At 41.4% G+C, this 24,022-nt stretch overlaps 1 protein-coding gene across 1 annotated transcript in view; it reads left to right on the plus strand.

Moving 5' to 3' along the window:
- BLM (BLM RecQ like helicase) overlaps positions 1 to 24,022 on the plus strand; it is a 47,646-nt gene that overhangs the window by 17,767 nt on the left and 5,857 nt on the right. Inside the window, exons 8-21 of the mRNA XM_063448696.1 lie at positions 1,218 to 1,406; positions 3,598 to 3,716; positions 7,041 to 7,154; positions 7,253 to 7,351; positions 7,440 to 7,588; positions 9,235 to 9,341; positions 9,569 to 9,729; positions 10,399 to 10,594; positions 11,196 to 11,386; positions 13,911 to 14,049; positions 15,801 to 16,000; positions 16,508 to 16,706; positions 17,366 to 17,488; positions 18,364 to 18,556. Of these exons, the coding sequence (XP_063304766.1) occupies positions 1,218 to 1,406; positions 3,598 to 3,716; positions 7,041 to 7,154; positions 7,253 to 7,351; positions 7,440 to 7,588; positions 9,235 to 9,341; positions 9,569 to 9,729; positions 10,399 to 10,594; positions 11,196 to 11,386; positions 13,911 to 14,049; positions 15,801 to 16,000; positions 16,508 to 16,706; positions 17,366 to 17,488; positions 18,364 to 18,556 (2,179 nt within the window). The remainder of the gene's footprint in view (positions 1 to 1,217; positions 1,407 to 3,597; positions 3,717 to 7,040; positions 7,155 to 7,252; positions 7,352 to 7,439; positions 7,589 to 9,234; positions 9,342 to 9,568; positions 9,730 to 10,398; positions 10,595 to 11,195; positions 11,387 to 13,910; positions 14,050 to 15,800; positions 16,001 to 16,507; positions 16,707 to 17,365; positions 17,489 to 18,363; positions 18,557 to 24,022) is intronic.

A 24,022-nucleotide genomic window follows, 5' to 3' on the forward strand; every position in this document is an offset into this window, starting at 1 on the left:
TGTGCGTCAAACTTATCTGGTTACAACTACATGTTTGTTCGTCCACCCAGTGGAAAGCGCTGCAGAATTTGTTGGCACTATATAAATAATAACATAAATAATATTCCTGTTAAACTAATCTGAAAAGATATTATTCTAAATATGAATTTATCTGGTTGCAAATATTAAAATAACAGCCAGCAATAATGAGTCTTTAGGTTTAACAATCATGATTTAAATCAGGTCTTACTGACTAGTGATTTAAATTGACTTGATTGTAATCAAATCCACCCTGTGCACTCATCATGCAAAACCAAAGATAGGCCATAATTTGACTATAAAGTACAACCACTGGTTCACAAAATGCTTGTACAAAACCACAGAACGTGTAACTTGGCATGACTAGTGAACGCCTTCAACTGCCTATTTATTACCACTCTTTTCCTCAATACAAAAGAAATTGCATTTGAAGTGATGCAAGTAACAATAACACTGGTAAACATTTGTCTGATGAATGTTTCCAGAAAGATACTGCCATTGTCACAGGGCTAAGATGTCTGAAAATTGACATCTATGACTGCAAATTCAGCATGCTGCACTGAACTGCCTTGTAACTAAATTTCAGTCTAACCAAGGTTTTGTGACATGAGGTAATTTTTTATTGCTCTGTTTATCTAATCTGCTGTATCTATAACTGCCCAACTTATTCAAATACATCTTATTGATCATGGAAGAATAAGTGACTGAGTCAGTAATTTCAAGAATTAAACCTTCACCCAAGAGGTTTGAACTGGCAAAATTAGAATAGTGGTTAATCACCATTCAATTTGGCACAGATGAGGGAAGCCCTGAAATGAAGATCGGCCAGCATCATTGTGGAATGCTTTGACTGATTTATTAGAGTACAGATAAAGCTTTTCTAAGGGGTTCCTATTTATATCTGTATCTGCCAATAAGAGTTGTAATAAACGGTCTAATATATTTGTCTGTACTCTAGTAGGATCTTAAGTAGTAGCTCTACGCATAATGCAACTTTAGCTTGTTACCCTAGAATGCAAATAAATACAGAGAATGTGATTCCTTCATTTAATTTGAATATATTTGAATATATGAATATTTGAATATATGAATATACAGAAATATTTCTTCCATAGGGGTAAAATATATGTCGCCTGAGGTGCTATTGTGATTTACACTTAGGCTAACAATTAGCACGTTGTGTTTAATCTTTTCATTAGATTCTCTACTAAAGACAGAAGTGAAGAACTCGGCTCATGAACGTTTTAAAGGATTCAACTTTCCTCATTCCAAGGAAATGATGAAGATTTTCCACAAGAAATTTGGGTTGCATCGTTTCCGTACTAACCAGCTTGAGGCCATCAATGCGTGTTTGTGTGGAGAGGATTGCTTTATTCTTATGCCGACAGGTAAGCAATCTTCTATATGTCAAAACTGTTCTGATGTCTCTCACAAAAGAATAGTGAATACTTTGGTCATTCTGCTGTATGGTATATTGGCTATGTCTAAATTAAATAGATACTATAGTCACCAGAACAACTACAGCTTAATGTAGATGTTCTTATGAATATAGTCAGTCCCTGCAGGCCTTTTGTTGTAAGCACTGTCTTTTCAGAGAAAATGCAGTGTTTACATTACAGCCTAGAAACACATCTAGTGGGCACTCCTCAGACGTTCACTAGAGGTGCTTCCTGGGACAGTGCTGCACACTGTGCACCACTGACATTCAGCATCTCCACGCTCTGCATGGAGGCACAGAAGTTCCTCCTTGAGAGACATTGATTCAGTGAATTTTTATGAGGCGATGCTTATTGGCCAGGATGACATTTGGGTCTGCCCTTTGGCTGAGATCATCAGAATTGACTATCTTAGCCAATTCAATGCTTTCCTATGGGAAAGCATTGTGATTGGCTGAGATCATCCATTTTGATTGTGATAGAAGGAGGCGGATTGGGGGCAGAGCCTGCACCGGCTGACCTTCGCAGCGTTGGAAATAAGGTGTGTTTTTCTATATTTAAGGGGGGACCTAAATAGTTATTTTAACACTATAGGGTCAGGAATACACGCTTCTGTTCCTAACTCTATAGTGTTCCTTTAATGAGTAAAATACATTTATTTGTACTTGTTGTAATTTTTAATTTTCTTAATATAATCCATGGCATCATGGACAGCTGGGTTCCTACTTCATTTATTTCAGTTATGGCTGGAAAGGAAACATTTAAATAGCTCACCTCCCTGTGGTTTTCATTCTACTTTCTTAATCTCCAAAAACACATACACATTTCCTCTTATTACTGGCTACCAATAGTAGCATATTCAATTTGGTGGTACCACAGCATCAAACAATAAAGAAGGAAATATGAGATAAGGCAAATAGAACACTGGAGATTGTTTCAAATAATATATAGACAGAATCTAAAGCACACAAAAAGCAACTAATGGTATGCAATCAAATCTCAGAACATTAAAGCATGTCTTCTTATGGAGACTGAACTGGGAACAACTGATCTCCCTATGATTCTAAGATTCATGGTAGAAGGCTGAATGCACAATCAAATGCAGTTCTGGGGGCCGGGCAGGAAGATTTTGTTTTTATTCTTTTAGCAGGGCTGCCTTAAGGGAATTTGTGCCTGGCAGGGGTGTATCTCTACCATTAGGAGAGCCAGACTGGACCACACAGCAATGCCTTACCAGGACTGGCTGCAGCTCACTGGTGGCAACTGCTCCTCCTAATGCTCAGGTCTAATCATAACCTGGCAGCCAACATGCTGTTAATGGACAGAAAGAGTTTGGGACAGGCTACACATGCATTGTGTCCAGGGTATATGTGTATCACAACCACACACAACAAACACGTCACATTCAGCCAGCACAAACCACACACACATCATATGCAGTCAGCACACACGATACACAATCAACACACACACTTTGAAATAGAGGGAGACTGTGGGAGGACTGTGCATGAGTCACAAGACTCAGAATTTATGCAAATGGAAACTAAGGCAAAAATAGCTGTTTTGTGACTCTAGCAGAGATAATTTTTCCACATCATAAAGGTCAGCAAAAAGCCCTGTCATTGCACCAAGCTCTTGGTAGGGGCTCCACTCTTTAAATTGAAATTATTTTGTGTCAGGATAACTAAATTGTAATGACAGGCAAGTTGCTTGGGCTACCACTTTAGAATTTGGACAAAAAAAAAAAACTTAGCGTATGCTCATTCAGAAAATGAGATCTTGGCATGTTAAAGAAGGCTCCTTTCACCTGCTGTTGAATAGCACAGCAAATACCCCACCCCACCCCATGTGAGGGGATTATACTATATAATTTTATCATAGTCTAAAGGGAAGCGTATGCCTTGCTCACTGTACGTATAGATATTTCAACTGTACTTTTCTGATGAAGCCTATCAGGGGCTGAAATAATTGTCTAAAGTATCAGTATTTCTCATGCCAAGTAGACCTATCTGACATCTGCTTTGCTAGAATGTTGATGATTTTTTTTTTTTTTACAAACACAGCACTTGAATGAGCTCCTGACTTTCTAACCAGCAATGCACAGAGTTTTTTACTATTATGTGACACGCTGTCCTTATTCCAGGTGGTGGGAAGAGTCTATGTTACCAGCTGCCAGGCTGTGTATCCCCTGGAGTTACCATAGTGATCTCCCCCCTTCGTTCACTGATAGTGGATCAGGTTCAAAAGCTAACCTCTCTGGATGTAAGTAATGTCATTCTATACAAAGTTCATATGTATACACTGATCAGACACAACATTAACCCCTTAAGGACCAAACTTCTGGAATAAAAGGGAATCATGACATGTCACACACGTCATGTGTCCTTAAGGGGTTAAAGGACCACTATAGTGCCAGGAAAACATACTCGTTTTCCTGGCACTATAGTGCCCTGAGGGGTCCCCCTCCCGCCGGGCTGGATGGAGAGGAAGGGGTTAAACTTACCTCTTTCTCCAGCGCCGGGCAGGAAACTCTCCTCCTCCTCGGCTGAATGCGCATGCGCGACAAGAGCCGCGCGCGCATTCAGCCAGTCTCATAGGAAAGCATTTACAATGCTTTCCTATGGACGCTGGCGTCTTCTCACTGTGATTTTCACAGTGAGAAGCACGCAAGCGCCTCTAGCGGCTGTCAATGAGACAGCCACTAGAGGCTGGATTAACCCTAATATAAACATAGCCGTTTCTCTGAAACGGCTATGTTTATAGAAAAAAGGGTTAATCCTAGCTGGACCAGGCACCCAGACCACTTCATTAAGCTGAAGTGGTCTGGGTGCTTATAGTGGTCCTTTAAAACTACTGACATGTGAATTGAATAACATTGGTTATATCGTTTATAAAGGCACCTGTCAAGATGTGGGATAAATTAGGAAGCAAGTGAACAGTCATTTCTTGAATGTCATGTTTTCGAAGTAGAAAAATGGGCAAGCGAAAAGATCTGAATGACTATGACAAGGACCAAATAGTGATGGCTAGACAACTAGATCAGATCATCTCCAAAATGGCAAGTCTTGTGGAATGTACCTGGTATGCAGTGGTTAGTACCTAGCAAAAGTGGTGCAAGAAAGGACAACTGGTGAGCCAGATGCAGGGTCATGGGCACACAAGGTTTACTAATGCACATTAAGAGCAAAGTCTAGCCCATCTGGTCCCATCACACAGAAGAGCTGCTATAGTTTAAACTGCTCTGAAAAGCAGCACTATCATGGCCGAATCCAGTTGTTGTTTTTAACCCCACTCCCGACTCAACTACATCTAATTGTCCCCCTACTCACCCCCAAATGCCTCTAGTGCTCCCCCCTCCCCCCCATATTACCTATTTTTTTATCTTCATTTCGTGCCCGGACCTACGTCCTGGGCGCCGCCATCTTTGTGTGGACAGATGAAGTCCCTGTGGGATACATCATCTGCCCACACTAGATAGTGCGGTGAAATTTCCGTGCATGCCCTGTTAAACACGTGGGCATTCGCTATTGTCCGAATATTGGTGTTGGTTTGTTCGTTCGCTCAGTTTATTGCAAGGAGGGAGCTACCGGCGCAACTCCATCCTTGTAATATGTAAAAATAGAAGGGACAGGGAGCTGTGCTCCCGGCCACTTCCTAAAACCCCTTTGTCCTGCCTCACTTTATGAGGGGCTTAGGAAGGTCTTCCAAATGCCCTTACTTGCTATGCTGTGAGTAGGGGCATGTCGACTATACAGTGAGGAGCCTGTGGCAGCTCACTGTTGTTAAAAAAAAAAAAAAAAAATCCTCCCTCATTTGTCTTTTAGGGCCCCCACCCATAAGCGGCGGGTGGGGGCTAAGGGGGACCCTATGTACCCTGTGTTTAGTTGAATAGCCTCCATTCGCAGTGCACTATGTCCCCCCGCTAGTTAATAGATGCCACACCATGGGGCCATTTATGGGGGGGGTTCTTTATTTTTTTACAACACTAAGCAGCCACAGGCTGCTCACTGTTTAGTAGACATGCCCCCTACTCGCAGCATAACGAGTAGGGGCAGAATAATTACTAATACTAAGTAGCAATGCACCGAAATTAAAATTCTGGGCCAGGATTCCTTTGGCCGAAAACCGAAACCTTTTTTCCTAAAATTTTATTAATATTAGACTTTTTAATTAATTTAATCAATCTAATATGAAAAACCTCCCTTCTCTTTTAGTGGTCCCCCCTGCTTAATGTTTCTCTCCCCTCCCTCTTTTTTAGTGAGAGAGAGTGTGTCGTCCCATAGTGTTTTTTTTCCTCCGTTCTCCCCGTCGTATGTTAAACTATGCACTACAAAAAAAAATAAAAAATATTTAAAGAATTTTTTTTTTTAATTTCTGCAAATTTGACCCGTTTTCGGTCTAAACAGGATAGGCCCATTTTCGCCCAAAAATTTTGGCAGACGAAATTTCGGTTCATCCCTTTTAATAAGTAATTTTTATTAGTAAAGTTGGCTGAAAGACCAATCTTGGTCTTTTAGTAGATAGGTCCCTAATACCGTGGGAATTGGGGAGCTATCAATTAAGTGGCTGCAAAATGCAGACAGAGCACAGATTGGAATTTTATTCATTCAAATTAAATTTCGAACCGAGCTAAAAGTACCGAATGTTGTCCTAACATGAATGAACTAACTGTTCTCATTATGTTAGGATGAAATTCGGTAGTTTCGCCTGCATTCTGTCTAAATGACAGGACGTTTGTGAATAGTGAAAGCAGGCATCGCGAGATCACGGAGGAAAGGGTGAGTATTGTGGGAAAATTTCTCTGACCCACAGGATGTGGGTCAAGCCTAGGAAAAATACATAAGACAAAGTAGTCCCTACTATGTTTTAAAGAAAACTAGAGCAGATAGAAAGAAACGGAGAACTGATCCTGAGAGAGGGAGAGAAGAAGAATTGATTAGGGAAAGATAAGTTCGGCATGACAATAGAAAGGTTTAAGAACACACAGTGCATTGCAGTTTGTTGCATATGGGGCTGCACAGTGGCAATTACATTTTAACCATTTAAATATCAGTGTGGCAGTTGGAAAAAATAGTGAAATTCTGCAATGTTGATGAAAGGTGTGGGCGTGTGTATATATATATATATATATATATATATATATATATATATATATATATATACCTTTGTCTCATAATTACACTTTATACATAACCCTGTGTATTACATTTATTTTGTGTTTTTTTAAGAATACTTAAACCATCATAACACTACGGCTTGATGTTGGAGTGTCCTGGCATCCCCCACTTGTAAGAAGGCAAACTATTTGAGAATAATTTAATGCAAAAAATTATGGAAGTTGTAGTTTGGCAACAGCTGATCAACCTTTTGTTCGCCTGTGGTTTAGAGCACTGGCGTCTAACTTTGGCCCTATAGATTGTTGCTGGGCTACAGCTCTCTTAATTCTCTGCAAGTGTTCTCAGAAGCTTCATGGCCTTGTCACAATATTTGATGTAAATACATGAAGAAGGGTTATAGTATAAATTGTGCTCATACTTGATGTTGGCATTTTGAACTCCAAAGCTAAAGATAATTTTTATTTTGTAGATTCCTGCTACGTATCTCACAGGGGATAAGACCGATGCAGAAGCTGCTAGCATATACTTGCAACTTTCTAAGAAAGATCCCATTATAAAACTTTTATATGTTACCCCAGAGAAGGTAATTATGTATCTAATATCTTGCAGTGAGCAGCATGGCGTCTTGCAGGGATGGTTTACATGTCCCTTATTTGTCTGATGTTTTCTTTGGGTTCATAGGTATGTGCAAGCACAAGACTTATCTCTACAATGCAAAATCTATACGAGCGTCAGTTGCTGTCCCGTTTTATCATTGATGAGGCTCATTGTGTCAGTCAGGTAAGTCTAGTGTAGAGTCCTATATTGTGAATTCACTTTCTACATTATCGGCTGCTTTTATTTGTAATATTGATTCCTTGTGTCTTAGTGGGGACATGACTTCCGCCCAGACTACAAGCGACTAAATATGCTAAGGCAGAAATTCCCTTCCACGGCAATAATGGCTCTTACAGCCACTGCCAATCCCCGGGTACAGAAGGATATCCTGAACCAGTTAAAGATGACCAGGCCTCAGATGTAAGTGGGACCTTGTTACTGTGCAAATAACTATGTAACCAAATAAAGTTTAATTTTGAAAAAAAAGTTAGGAGCAAGGCTTGTTTAAAAGAAAAGAAAAGCTATCAAAGGTTTGTTTTCAGCAACAAAATACAATTCTTAAAGGGACACTATAGTCACCAGGACCACTACAGCTAAATGTAGTGGCTTTGGTATCTATAGCCTGTTCTTGTAGGCTTTTCAATATAAACACTGCCTTTGCAGAGAAAAGTAAGTGTTTACATTGCTGCCTAGTAACACCTCTGATGACATTCACTCAGACAGCCACTAGAGGTGCACCCTAGTCCAGTGCACACGGCATGGAGATGCTGAATGTCCCCCATAGTGATACATTGATTTAATGCATATCTGTGAGGAGATGCTGATTAGTGCAGCATGGCATTTTGCAGTGCATGCACCATAGCCTCCCAATGCTTTCCTATATGAAATTTTGGATTAGCTGAGATTATCAAAATTGATTATGGAACCATGGAGACGAGGCCAGATGCTACAAGACAGACACAGCGTGAAAAAAAAGGGGAGCAAAAACACATTTCCCATGCGATCGGAGGGAAGCTGGTCACCTAAACAGATACACTAACATTGATACAGACAGACAGATCACACTCACACACTATATATTTTTTTAAAATTTATGCCCACCCAGCTTCCCTACCTTTGGGAGAGCTAGAGTGGATCCTTTCCCTGGAGTCCAGAGTGTCTGTTGTCATCTTAAAGCTCTTCTTGATCTGCTAATTAACACGCTTAGTGATGCCAGGGCCTAATTGACATAATATCCCGGCATCACTGCAGGGCGCGAGAGGGAGCAGAGCAGGAAGATCACTGTTACCCTGCTGCTCGCCTGCATGCTCCCTCAGCCAGCTGCCTTCATTCTCTCAGAGCCGACCATCTGCCTTCATTCTCTACCAGCTGCCCTCCTCGTAGGGAACGGTTTCACAAACCCCAGGCACATAGACAGAATTCTTTTAAGTTAACATTATCCCTCCCCCCCACAAAATAAAAAAAAAGTGTGTGTATATATATATATAGTCATATATCACCAACAGTATTATACAAATTTGAAAGAAAACGCAAAAAGAAATGGGAGATTACATATGAAGTAATTTGACTACACACCAGTAATCTGATGGCCATGTCTGGACATTTGTTCTGTTCCACTTACATTTGGTGGATAAGTGAAAAGTCTGCTTTTAAATATAAATACCAGTGATTGTAATGTAAGCAGTGCTGACTAGTACTTGTAATCAAACCTTTTTTAAATTCCTTAAAGTAAAGCGCTTTACTGTCAACATTTCCAAGTAAATTACAAAAGATGAGACTTGTATATGGTTATTGTTATTTTCTGAAAAAAATAGAATTTAAAAGCTGTTTAAAATAAATTTCAAGTTTTAGGCAGAAACGGGAGCAATGCTGACTAAATGTTGACAATTCAGTTGCTGTGGTCAACATTTCCAATATTTGGCCATTTAAACAGCTGGGTGAGCATCAATAAAATTCTCAGCAATGGCGGCAGATTATGCCAAATGTTATGCTTTAGTGACTTAGAAAGTAAATGAGCCGTCCTCGTTTCCTGATTCCAAGTATGTGTGTGTTTGTTTTTCTTCTAGATTTTCAATGAGCTTTAACAGGGACAATCTTAAATATGAAGTCTTGCCCAAAAAACCTAAGAAGGTGGCTCAGGACTGTGTAGAATGGATCAAGAAATACCATCCCAGTGAGTGACTGTGACCTAAGTCCTATAGTGTATTTTGGCTACTTTGGTTTGTGGCAGATGAAATATGCAAATTACTATAATATTATGCAATACTGAATGGATTTCCATAATATTAAAATGCCTTGTTTTGGCAAGGAAGATGTTTGTTTTTATTGTTCTTATGGAAATAATGGGCAAAGTTGTATACAAGGGAAGAAATAATGGCATTCTATGCTTATTTTGTCTAGATGAGTCTGGAATAATTTATTGCCTGTCACGAAATGAGTGTGATACTATGGCTGACACCTTGCAAAAGGAAGGTTTGGCAGCCCTGGCATATCACGCTGGTCTCCGGAACCCGGACAGAGACTATGTGCAGCATAAGTGGATTAATCAGGATGACTGTAAGGTGGGTTTTTGGAAGGAATTCTGATATCTATACTGAAAACAAAAGTATAACAACTAGAAATGATTACATTGTCCATTAATGACAAGTTTTAAGTTAAATCACTTTACATATATTATAGTTAATGTAGGTAGGTATCCCGTAAGCAGTTGAGTCTGAAAGAATTGTGACTACCCACACAGTCACAAAACAAACCTCCCGGCGTTCCATTCCTACCGCCTATACTATATTTCGTTAGGGAGGAATGATGTGCTATACTAATCCTGGAGTTATATGGTGTGTTTCTCTTAGTGGCCAGGCTTCAGTGCTTTTTATTGTTTTTAGTTACTTACTTTTATATTTATTAATTAGTGATATTACACTTTTGATTACTATAGTTACCTGGAAGATTAGTTTCCATACTGGATGCCGCAGTGGCTGCTGTGTCTCCCCTGTCATGGAAGCCATCCCATGTACTATCCTTATGAACTGATAGCCCTGCCTTCTGATACAGAAACTTGACATTTGTTCCTGGTCAACTCAATCAGGCCTGTATATAGCCTGGCACTTTATAAATTAGGCACATTATAATGTTCAAGTTGACCTTCTGCTAGGAATTATTGCACCCCCATTACTGACTTAAACAAATATATTTGTCAATATCCTCAATAATGTATCATGTTTTACCTGCAGGTGATCTGTGCAACTATTGCCTTTGGAATGGGTATTGATAAGCCAGATGTACGATATGTCATTCATGCCTCACTACCCAAGTCTGTGGAAGGATATTATCAGGAGTCTGGAAGAGCTGGCCGAGACGGAGAGATGTCCCATTGCCTTCTGTTTTACAGCTACAGTGATGTTACACGGTTACGCCGAATGATACAGAGTTAATAAAATAAGCTTCCTTTCATTATGACCTGACTATGCTTATTATTTGTTTCCAATTGTTTCCTGTTAAAATATTGCAGATTCTTAGTGAAAATATATGATGATGTGTTGGTGCAGACTTTTGTGTATTACAATGCATTAATATAATTAATTTACCTATACAGCATATCACATCTCTTACCATTATTAGAAGCTTGCAGGTTGAGCTTATCTACATGTTACCTCTTTGCAGGATATAGTCAGTGAATTTAAAGAGTTATCAATGTCTCTGCACATTGGCTTGAGGAGTTTAACCCCTTAAGGACCAAACTTTTGGAATAAAAGGGAATCATGACGTGTCACACACGTCATGTGTCCTTAAGGGGTTAAAGCCAATCTGGATAAAATAGTTTATTTTATGGTACGTGACTTGAAAATACAAATGTGAAATAAAACGAAGCATTACTGAACTCTATTAATTACCTGTTAGAACATTTTTAAGTCTGTATAATCAGTGTTGTATGAATTGTTTATATAAAATTTCTCACAGTTCCTTTCTAATCACTCGGTTGGGCATGCCTGTGGTGGGTGATAATGAATTATTTCTCATTTATTAACAGTGGAGAAGGAAGGAAACAGCCAAACAAAGCAGACCCATTTGAACAATCTCTACAGCATGGTGCATTATTGTGAGAATGTGCAGGAGTGTCGGAGGCTGCAGCTTTTAGCTTACTTTGGAGAAACCAGCTTCAATCCAAACTTCTGTAAAGAGCACCCAAGGGTGGCATGTGACAACTGCAGCATGGCAAAGGTGAAACACAAGCGTTTTGACAGTATCATTTTCATATACATTTTATCCAAGATATAGTTACATAAAGATGTTCCTTCTTCCATCATGGCTTTGCTGTGTTTACATCTGCAAATAGATAGAACATGGCATATCCAGCTGCTCCACCCACAGGCTGGATTTAGGTGCTTACTAATTGTTTAATGCCAATTGATGTAAAGATTAAACACAGGAACAACAAATTTTGTTGAGAATATAATCGAGTCTATGGGGGAGATTTATCAAAGTGTTCTGCTTTTTAAAAAAAAAAAAAAAAAAAAGTACTTTAATGTTCCTAAAATGGTTCTGTAACCATGGAACCCAGTGGAATCAGCAGGCACATTTCAACAGGACTCCTCCCTTTAAATTTTTTGCACCACTTTGATAATTCTCCACCTATGTGTTTTAATGCAATATGGTTAGCATTACTGTTCTGTATAAAGTTCCACTGTGTATTTGTTTTTCTTCTTCAGTTGAATAAATACTTTAAATATGTCACTCTTTCGCTAAATAACATGTACTTTTGTAATTTACAACCCTGCCAAGAAACATCTAGAGTGTCATTTTTGTTCTATACATAATAATATTGAGGAATGGACATTAATTATTCAAAGCATCTGGAGAAATAACAGGTGAAAATTGCTAGTAATAATTTTACTATTTCGCATTTTTTACTTTGCTTGTAAGATTTTATTTTAACAAAGGTAATGCTTTTAAATATTAAAATTTCAAATATGCATAGCATTCATTCTATTTCTTTAACAGAATGTATTATATACGTTCACTGAAGGGGGCTTTGACATCTACTCCTTTGCAAATGACCAGTTCACTTTTATATACATTTTAGTAGAATTTAAAAGGAAACTATAGTGGCAGGAAAACAAAGTTGTTTTCCTGATACTACAGCTCCCTATAGTGCCCCCCTCCCTCTCTGTAGTGCAGAAGGGGTTAAAAATGACTGTGCTCGCATTATATGTGATTGCATGTAATGCTGGATGTCCTTATGCAGAGAATGAGGACCTCCAGCCTCCGTTAGGCAACCAGGAGTTGCCTAACGATCCGGAAGTCCCTCTAGTGGCTGTCTGGTTGACAGCCACAAGTTGTAGAGTTAACCCACAAAGGTAATTAAATGGGGGGGAGGGGGGGGGGGAGAGAGTCTGCGCTATGTAACAAGGATGTAAGCTGCAACCCTAAAAGGGAATCCCTCACGACCCTTGGTAAGGTAAAAGAAAAAAAGATAGAGGGTAAGGGCTGCGCTAGTATACAAGAAATAATATGGTAAAATTGAATATGCCAAAATGAATAAACAGCAATAAAAAGACCTAGGTATAAAAGTCTCTATTAAAATACCATAAAAAAAGTAGATAAAACAAAGTCCATCCAAGTGTTTAAAATGTTCAGTAGAGATTAAATAGTAAAATGTTCAATAAAATACATAAAACAGTCTCACTGGTATATGGATAGGGTATGTGTACAATCCTCAGGAGTTGATCCGTCCCGGTTGTAGGTAATCCGTATATGTGAAGATAAAAAACACGACAAGCTTCCAATGGTATAATATTGTAGCTCTGAAGGTAAAATAAATAAAAAGGAGGATTGTACACTCACATTTGGTGGAGCTAAGGCCAGCTCTGGGATGAAGGGCGCTTAGCGGTATAATCCCCGCTAGAGGATATACTGGAGAAGTGGTTCTGTCCGTCCGACTTTGGTTCCGTCGTACTCCACAGGATATATATATAAAAACAGCAATAGTGCTCTCAGTAGGAAAAGGAAAATATAAAATATAATAAATATATAAAATTATTTTATTTTTTCCTTTTACTTTTCCTACTGAGAGCACTAAGCGCCCTTCATCCCAGAGCTGGCCTTAGCTCCACCAAATGTGAGTGTACTATCCTCCTTTTTATTTATTTTACCTTCAGAGCTACAATATTATACCATTGGAAGCTTGTCGTGTTTTTTTATCTTCACATATACGGATTACCTACAACCGGGACGGATCAACTCCTGAGGATTGTACACATACCCTATCCATATACCAGTGAGACTGTTTTATGTATTTTATTGAACATTTTACTATTTAATCTCTACTGAACATTTTAAACACTTGGATGGACTTTGTTTTATCTACTTTTTTTTATGGTATTTTAATAGAGACTATTATACCTAGGTCTTTTTATTGCTGTTTATTCATTTTGGCATATTCAATTTTTACCATATTATTTCTTGTATACTAGCGCAGCCCTTACCCTCTATCTTTTTTTCTTCCGCAAAAGTAATTATTGCAGTTTATTGAAAACTGCAAAATTTATCTTTGCAGGGTTAAGGGACCCGGGACACTTCAATGAGCTGCAGTGGTCTGGGTGCCTATAGTATCCCTTTAAGTGCAAATATTTCTATAAGTGTTTTGGTTTTCTTTGTGCGGAGGGGTGTGTTGTGTTTCTTGTCTTCCCCACCCACTTATTGTATTTATTTTATTATAATGTTTGTCTCTTCTTGTGCTGTTCAGGAATACAAATCAAGAGATGTGTCAGAAGATGTAAAGCCCATTATCAGGTTTGTCCAAAATCACTGCTCCTCTCTACAAGGTAGAGGCAGGAATGCTACCAACCGCTTGACCCTCAACATGATGGTGGATATATTTCTTGGTAAGTAACATAGAGTAAAGACAATGGTGAGACACTTTTCAATGGTTGTGAATACTAGAAGCATTGATTTCCGTAGCCAAAATAGGCGTATTATTACGATAATTTTCATTTAGGGTTGTACATGAGAAATGCAAAGTTATGCACTTCGGGGCTAAGAATGCACAAGCAACTTACACCCTAAATGGTAGTGAACTAGGGATAACCACACACAAGAAGGATTTGGGAATTGTCATAGACAACAAATTAGGCAGCAATATGCAATGTCAATCTGCAGTTGCTAAGGCTAGTAAGGTTTTGTCATGTATAAGTAGGGGCATGAATTCTTGGGATGAAAATATAATTTTGCCTCTTTATAAATTGCTGGTAAGACAACACCTTGAATATGCTGTAAAATTTTGGGCACCTGTTCTAAAGAAGGATATCATGGCACTAAAAAAAGTGCAGAGACGAGCTACAAAATTGATAAAAGGAATGGAGCATTTTAGTTACGAAGAAAGGTTAAAAAAAATGTAAATCTCTTTAGTTTGGAAAAACGGCGCCTGAGAGGGGATATGATAACATTATACAAATATATTCGGGGCCAGTAGAAACCATTATCTGGAAATCTATTCCTAAACAGGGCTATACATAGGACACGAGGTCACACATTTAGGCTGGAGGAAAGGAGATTTTATCTAAGGCAAAGAAAAGTGTTTTTTTTACCGTAAGAGCAATAAGGATATGGAATTCTCTGCCTGAAGAGGTGGTTTTATCAGAGTCCATACAGATGTTTAAACTGCACTTGGATAAATACTTGCAAAAACATAACATACAGGGATATAATTTCTAATTAGTAGGGCAATAGCTGCTTGATCCAAGGGGATATCTGACTGCTATTTTGGGGTCAAGAAGGAATTTTTTCCTAGTTTGTTGCAAAAATTAGAAGCGCTTCAGACTAGGTTTTTTTGCCTTCTTTTGGATCAACCGGAAAAACATATGTGAGGAAGGCTGAACTTGATGGACGCAAGTCTCTTTTGAGCTATGTAACTATGTAACATGCACACATACCAGCTACATTCCTACAGGACAGAATACGGACCGAGGATAGAATGAGAGGTCTTGTTTCTTAAATAAAGATAATGTGAATCTGCACCTTGACAGACATTTAGTGTTTTTCTACTATATTAAAAACACAGTAAGCCCTGGAAGAACTAATGCATGTGTGGATTATCATGATAACAAGAGATTCGCTTAACCCTGGTGTAGAAGGTATTGGAAAAGGTGTAAAGTTTATATCCAGCCTGAAGTATCTCTTGAGAGGGGTAGTGGTGGTTGCGTGTTTTTAAAATGTGAGAGAATTGTAAGCAGAAAATAAAAAATTACACATTAATGGTAACTAATTATACAATAAATATGAACTTTTTTTGTGATTTATGGTTATCAATAAGTATGTGTTTTAACTATAAAACATGTGACTTGTTGCACAACAATTGGAGTGGAATACAAATAAGTAATATTGATTAGTTTGGAGACAGTAATAGTTAGCGTTTCCCCTATTTGTTTATCCATTTTTACACAGTAGTCTATTTTGTTTACAATATTTTAATGTTTCATAATATGAAAGCAAAACCTACAATATGCTATCAACAAGAAGTAAATATACCTTCAGTTAATAACAATTATGTGATTATTTTAACACAACTATACAGAACGAACACTTGCCTGAAGATTATCTCCAAATTAAAAGGTCCTCTGCTTTTACTTTACCACAGGGAGTAAATCTGCAAAGGTACAGACAGACCTCTTTGGCAAAGGAGCTGCCTATTCACGACACAATGCTGAACGCTTGTTCCGTAAACTTGTTCTGGATAGAATCTTGGATGAAGAGCTGTTCATTACAGCACATGAACAGGCAGTGGCATATGTAAAAGTAGGAGAGCGGGCTCAGGCAGTACTGAATGGATTTAGTAAGGTGCGTTTGATAAACCATATAATATTTGTAACATAAAGATGCATTTGTCTTGTATTTTCTTAATAGGAGGGGGGGAAAGGTGGTGAACAAGTAAGATAATATGTATCTGGTAGAGTTCTAATGAGGAAAGGGTGATAATGAAGAGATGAAAAAGTAGGAGGGGAGGGGAAAAGAAAGAAAAATGTTATTAATAAACGTGACGTCTGTGAATGAAGTGAGATAAATTGTTGAAAAATGGAAGGGATAATAATTGGGGTGTGTTTTTTTTTTTTTTTGTGTGTGTTTTTTATTCTCTTTCTCTTACCCTCAGACTTATAGTGTTGTGTAACATTTTTGCCTTGGCATGTAAAAAAAAAACAGTATAAATGAATTAATAAATACGATGCATTTGATGGATTCCAAGGATGTCTGAGTTCAGAGGTAGTCTGATCATGCTGAGCATAAATATTAGCTTTGTCATAGCACTGATTGATGTAAACTATTAACATTACCCTATCCCTTTGCTAGGTGGAGTTCCAAGACACAGAGAGTTCCAGCAGCAGCTTACGTAAGCAAAAGTCAGTGGTTGTGGTGAACACATCTAAGAGGGAAGAAATGGTGAATAAATGCCAGGAAGAGGTTACTGAACTCTGTAAGCGTCTGGGCAAAATATTTGGCGTACATTACTTCAATATCTTCAACACGGGCACTATAAGGCGGATTGCAGGTACATGTCTCAAAAGAAATGTTGGCTAGAAAGCCTTCCTGTGTTTTTAGCAGATGTTAATATAGTGTGAAATACGTATACTGAAGGATTTTCACACAATATTGGACCCAGCCTTTCTTCCTCAACCCATTATATTTCACTTCCACATTCTCTATAGTCTGTAGTTCCAATAGAACAAAACATTGAAGTTACAATGTAATACTGCATTAGGTATATTATCTTAATTGTCCTATCTGTATTATTTGGGTTTTGTTTTTTTGTTCAAATTTTAGATTTTATTTTTTTTATTGTAGGTTATCAGATAATGTTTTTGTAAAACAATAGCTACACATTTTAAACAGTCGGACAATGGTAAATATGTTGATGTAAAACAAGGCAATATTAAAGGCTTGTATCCTCAAATATGACAAAACTGATACTGTGCTTTAAATTTAATAATCCTGTCTAAAATCATAGCCAAATATTGCTCATATGGGGAAGGTATGTACTCAGGGCCGGCACAAGGATTTATGGCTGCACAGGCGAAGATCCATTTTGCTGCATTGCTCCCCTCCAGCCCCTTCGTGTCTCTTTCCATATGCATACACTATATTAGAATTATCCAACGCATCACGTCGGCATTATTTTGGTTATATTGTGTTATACTTTGTGTATTGCAGAGTCCTTATCTTCTGAGCCAGATGTGTTACTGCAGATTGATGGAGTTACAGAAGACAAACTGGAGAAATATGGAGCTGAGCTTGTGGAGGTTCTCCAGAAGTACTCTGAATGGACCCTTCCAGGTATAGTATTTTTCCTGCTTCTGAGTATATATTGTTTCACCTTCTGTAGAACGCCATGGGTGTAACTTGGGACCAAGAAATGGGTGTAACCATGGGACCAAGAAATAGTCTAGTCAAATATCCTAATCTCGCCACATGTTGGGGACCTCGAGGCTGCAACATTGCAATTTTCTAGAACAATTTAACACATTAAAGTTAAAGATTATACTTTTCTCCATCTAAGTCACCCATTCTGTTTAGAAAGGAAATGTGAATAACTCTTAAGCAGAGGTAGGCAACATTTGGCACTCCAGATGTCGTGGACTACATCTCCCATAATACTGTTGTTGGCATAATATTGTTAAAGCATCATGGGAGATGTAGACCACAACATCTGGAGTGTTGAAGTTTGCCTATACCAGCTATACGGAGTTGTAATAAGAATTTATGTTGCTTTTATTAAATGCAAAGGTGATACATAATTGTATGAACTCCTGCATTAAAGTGGCTGTGTGTGTGTGTGTGTGTGTGTGTGTATATGTATGTATGTGTGTGTGTATATATATATATATATAAATAAATATATATATATATATATATATATATATAAATTAAAGGGGGTATTCTGACCTTATGAGTTACATTATTTTTGTTTCTTCTGAATTACCAATCCAACTAGTATTACATTATGTGTCAATAAGCTCACATGACTATTGAATATTACTGTATGTATCACACTGATGGTAGGGTAGTACAGTTATATATCTTTGTTGTACATTTAATTCAATGCGCTTCCTCTTTTTTGCAAATATAGTTTCAAGTTCTTAACAATCTGGTTATAACAAAAGGAAGTAAAACACGTTTGCATAAGACATTCATTGACATTTTTCCTTCAGCTGAAGATATTCCCCAGAAGACCACACAGAGCACATCAAGGAGGGTTTGGAGTGATGATGATGATGGTGGAGGAAGAAGTGAAACTTCTTCATACTTCAACTCTAAAGGTACAAAGAGAAAGAATGCCCCATACTTTAGGAAGTCTAAGAAAAGAAAGACGGGAGGAGAGGGCCAACAGTCTCGAGCCAAAAGGTAAGCTAAACATTTGCTTATTCCTATGCTACCTACCCGATGTCAGTAGTTGATACCTGAGGACTCCCCTCTAACAGCTGGAGACAGAATTTGTGGGCCCCATGCTGATCGATGAGCTGTATGCAGCTCGTAGTTCTTTAAATTGGGACTTGGGAGTTGTTAAATACTTGCTCACATCAGGGAGAGCTGGTGTAAATGTATACCTCCACTCTGTTATCTGCAGCCCCTCAAAGTGAGTGCTGCATTCCGGCCTTTAAATCAAATAAGAACAACGCAGCTGATCGCACTCAGCCACAATGATTATTTGTGTGCAGCTTGTTTGTGGGGACCCCCCGGATCTTTCTACTAGCAACATACCTTTTTGATTGCTGCTGGGCTTTGCCAGTTGCATAGCATTGATTACAGAGTAATAGCATTGCATATTTTCCATGGGGATCTCCCTTCATGTTGAAAAGAGCCAGTAAATGGTGGGAACACACTAATCTTTACTCTTTTCACTTAGGACTCAATTCGCAAATATCTGTACTGATATTAGCAGAGGGAAAATCTTGGGATTAGGTTTCTGTTTAGGTTTAAAATTAGGATTCGGTTTATGATTATGGCCAGCAAGGGAAACAGACATCAACAAAGGGAATCCGTCAAACAGTATTACTTTGGTTTGAGTTAGAATTACTGTTAGGCATAGTGTTTAGGGTAGGGTTTATGATTTGGTTTGGATTAAGATTGATACTTTGCAAAGGTATAAATATGGGATATGTTGTACTGAGGAGATATTACTAAGCACAGTTAAAGCGGCACTGTCATGCCGAATCCCGTTTTTTTTTTAACCCCCCTCCCGCCTCCACTACATCCAATTGACCCCCTAGTCACCCCCAAATGCCCCTAAGCCCCCCAGATTACCTATTTTTAAATCTGTATCTTCTGCCCCGATCTTTATTCAGGGCGCCGCCATCTTTGTGTGGGTAGGTGAAGTCCCTGTGGCACACGTCATCTACCCACACTAGACAGACTGTGAGATTCCCGCACATGCCCAGTGAAACACCTGGACATGCGAACGGGAATTTCACCTATTCATTCATTCATCAGACAGACGAATGAATAGAAAAAATCAGACGAACAAACTAACACTGAGTATCACTGAGTATCAGTGTTCGTTTGTTCGATCAGTTTATTACAAGGAGGGAGCTACCGACGTGCAGCTCCCTCCTTGTAATATGTAAAGACAGAAGCGGTGGGGAGCTGTGCTCCCCACCACTTCATAAGCCCCCCAGGTCCCCCCCTCACGCTATGGGGGTCAATATGACCCCCATAATAGCACAAGGGAGATTAAAATCTCCCCAATGCCCCTACTCGCTATACCGCGAGTAGGGGCATGTCCACTAAACAGTGAGCAGCCTGTGGCTGCTCACTGTAAAAACATAAATGGTAATAAGGAGGGGGGGGGGGACCTACTGGCCCCCACCCCTGCGCGGTGGGTGGGGGCACTAATAAAATAATAAGGGGGGGGACCTACTGTCCTCCCCCCCGGCCCCCACCCCTGCGCGGTGGGTGGGGGCCCTAATTAAACAATAAGGGGGGGGACCTACTGTCCTCCCCCCGGCCCCCACCCCTGCGTGGTGGGTGGGGGCCCTAATAAAACAATAAGGGGGGGGGACCTACTGTCCTCCCCCCCCGGCCCCCACCCCTGCGCGGTGGGTGGGGGCCCTAATAAAATAATAAGGGGGGGGGACCTACTGTCCTCCCCCCCGGCCCCCACCCCTGCGCGGTGGGTGGGGGCCCTAATAAAATAATAAGGGGGGGGACCTACTGTCCTCCCCCCCCTGGCCCCCACCCCTGCGCGGTGGGTGGGGGCCCTAATAAAATAATAAGGGGGGGGGACCTACTGTCCTCCCCCCTGGCCCCCACCCCTGAGCGCTGGGTGGGGGCCCTAAATAAAGATAGGGGGGGGACCTACTGTCCTCCCCCCTGGCCCCCACCCCTGCGCGGTGGGTGGGGGCCCTAAATTAAGATAGGGGGGGGACCTACTGTCCTCCCCCCTGGCCCCCACCCCGGCCCCCACCCCTGCGCGGTGGGTGGGGGCCCTAATAAAATAATAGGGGGGGGACCTACTGTCCTCCCCCCCTGGCCCCCACCCCTGCGCGGTGGGTGGGGGCCCTAATAAAATAATAAGGGGGGGGGACCTACTGTCCTCCCCCCCTGGCCCCCACCCCTGCGCTGTGGGTGGGGGCCCTAATAAAATAATAAGGGGGGGGACCTACTGTCCTCCCCCCCCTGGCCCCCACCCCTGAGCGGTGGGTGGGGGCCCTAAATGAACCCCCCCCATCAAGGTGACTAGGGGTCCCAAGCCCCTAGTCACCCCCCCCCACCCAAAACATTCTATCCCCTACCTACCCCCCTCACCCTAAAAATAGTGAGGGGGGAATAAAATAACTAACCTGTAAAAAAAATAATTATACTTACCATTTGACGTCTTCTTTTTTCTAAATTCTTCTTTCTTCAGCCCCCAAAAAGGCCAAATAAAAATCCATCATACCCGTCGCACTTTAAAAAAAAAAAAAAAAAACGAGCGCAAAAAAAAAATTAATCCATGTTCACCCATGGAGGGCACGCCGCGTACTTAGCTCCGCAGGGCGGGTCAAGGCTTATATAGCCTTGCCCCGCCCTGCAATTAGGCTTAGAACACACTGATTGGTTGGTTTAAGCCAATCAGAGTGCTCTGTGTCATTTTACAAGCGTGGGAAAATTCCAAAGAACTTTCCCACGCTTGTAAAATGACACAGAGCACTGTGATAGGATGGTTTTCAAGCCATCCAATCACAGTGCTCTGTGTAATTTTACAAGCTTGGGAAAGTTCTTTGGAATTTTCCCACGCTTGTAAAATGACACAGAGCACTGTGATTGGATGGCTTGAAATCCATCCTATCACAGTGCTCTGTGTCATTTTACAAGCGTGGGAAAGTTCTTTTGAATTTTCCCACGCTGTGTAAAATGACACAGAGCACTCTGATTTGCTTAAACCAACCAATCAGTGTGTTCTAAGCCTAATTGCAGGGCGGGGCAAGGCTATATAAGCCTTGATCCGCCCTGCGGAGCTCAGTACGCGGCGTGCCCTCCATGGGTGAACATGGATTAATTTTTTTTTTGCGCTCGTTTTTTTTTTTTTTTTTTTAAAGTGCGACGGGTATGATGGATTTTTATTTGGCTTTTTTGGGGGCTGAAGAAAGAAGAATTTAGAAAAAAGAAGACGTCAAATGGTAAGTTTAATTTTTTTTTTTTTACAGGTTAGTTATTTTATTCCCCCCTCACTATTTTTAGGGTGAGGGGGGTAGGTAGGGGATAGAATGTTTTGGGTGGGGGGGGTGACTAGGGGCTTGGGACCCCTAGTCACCTTGATGGGGGGGGGGGTTCATTTAGGGCCCCCACCCACCGCTCAGGGGTGGGGGCCAGGGGGGGGAGGACAGTAGGTCCCCCCCCCCTTATTATTTTATTAGGGCCCCCACCCACAGCGCAGGGGTGGGGGCCAGGGGGGGAGGACAGTAGGTCCCCCCCCCCCTTATTATTTTATTAGGGCCCCCACCCACCGCGCAGGGGTGGGGGCCAGGGGGGGAGGACAGTAGGTCCCCCCCCTATTATTTTATTAGGGCCCCCACCCACAGCGCAGGGGTGGGGGCCAGGGGGGGAGGACAGTAGGTCCCCCCCCTTATTATTTTACTAGGGCCCCCACCCACCGCGCAGGGGTGGGGGCCAGGGGGGGGAGGACAGTAGGTCCCCCCCCTATTATTTTATTAGGGCCCCCACCCACAGCGCAGGGGTGGGGGCCAGGGGGGGAGGACAGTAGGTCCCCCCCCTTATTATTTTATTAGGGCCCCCACCCACAGCGCAGGGGTGGGGGCCAGGGGGGGAGGACAGTAGGTCCCCCCCCTTATTATTTTATTAGGGCCCCCACCCACAGCGCAGGGGTGGGGGCCAGGGGGGGAGGACAGTAGGTCCCCCCCCTTATTATTTTATTAGGGCCCCACCCACCGCGCAGGGGTGGGGGCCAGGGGGGAGGACAGTAGGTCCCCCCATCTTTAACCCCCGCGCAGGGGGGTGGGGGGGGGTTATTAGGTGTTTTTTTTTTTTTTTTCACTGCTTACTAGACATGCCCCTACTCGCGGTATAGCGAGTAGGGGCATATTATTTACTAATACTAAGTAATATTTACTTAGTATTAGTACATTTGGCTTCAGGACCAATTCAGGTCTTTCAGCCTTTTAGTAGATAGCTCCCTGATACCGTGGGAATTAGGGAGTTATCTACTAAGCGGCTGCAAGATGCAGCCACAGCAATGAATAGGATCGGAGTTTCATTCATTAGAATGAAATTCCGATACGAACAAAGTACCGAATTGCATCCTAACACCAATGGAGAAACTGTTCTCATTCTGTTAGGATGCAATTCGGCAGTTTTGCCGGCGTTCTGTCTAAGTGACAGGACTTTCGGCAATACTGACAGGAAGCATTGTGGGAACTGGGAGGAAAGCTAGGGATCATGGGAAAATTTCTCTGACCAGCGGAAATGAAGCACACTTTGCTCCTCCGCTGGTCAGAGCTGGTCAAGCGGAGGAATCCTCCATAAGACAGAGTCCCTACTTTGTCTTATGATTTTAAAGAAAACTAAAGAAGAATGGAAGAAAAGAATAACAGATCCTGAGAGAGGGGGAGAAGAGGAAGAGATTGAGGAAAGGTAAGTTCGGCATGACAGTGCCGCTTTAAGAGAATGTACTACAATGGCACGCATGAGATTTAAAAAAGGGGGGGGGGCGGAGCCAGCGTCCGATCGAGCCGGACGTGTCCAAGTGGAGCTCCGAGAGCTTGCCCCGACTAACGCGGCTATTCCCTGCCGCTACCTTACCTAAAAGGACCCAGTGGAGCTCCCTGGACTCCTCCACAAATGGGGAAGAAAAATAAAAAGCGTGGCCAACTGCTTCCAAGATGGCGCCGGCTGGGGCCTATTCCACAGCATTGTCAGACGACGACAGCCACCAGGATCTGCCTCCCAATGCATCCCAAGTACGCTCCGTGCCCCGGGCATCTCTGGGGGAGGGGGATTCTGCCCCCTCCACTAAGGCAGACATACAAGCCTTGAGGCAGGACATCAAAGCCATGTTCCAGGCAGATATGGCCCTAATCAGGGAAGAAGTCACCACACTTACCAGCAGAGTGGAAGCAGTGGAGGGAGACATGGGAGGCACCAAACTGGCACAATCTGCCACAGATGCTGCTCTTGGCTCAGTACAAAAGAAATGTGACGATCTGACCGCACAACTGGCTAACATGGAAGACAGGGCTAAGGCACGCAGTGTGAGAATACGTGGTGTCCCTGACACCATCTCAAATACAGAATTATCCCATTACTGCAGGCGACGCATCGCCACACTCCTGCCGCCAAAACAGGCCAAACAGATGGTGCTAGATACCTGCTTCC

Source organism: Pelobates fuscus, chromosome 3 (genome assembly GCF_036172605.1).
Source record: "Pelobates fuscus isolate aPelFus1 chromosome 3, aPelFus1.pri, whole genome shotgun sequence".
Lineage (NCBI taxonomy): Eukaryota > Metazoa > Chordata > Amphibia > Anura > Pelobatidae > Pelobates > Pelobates fuscus.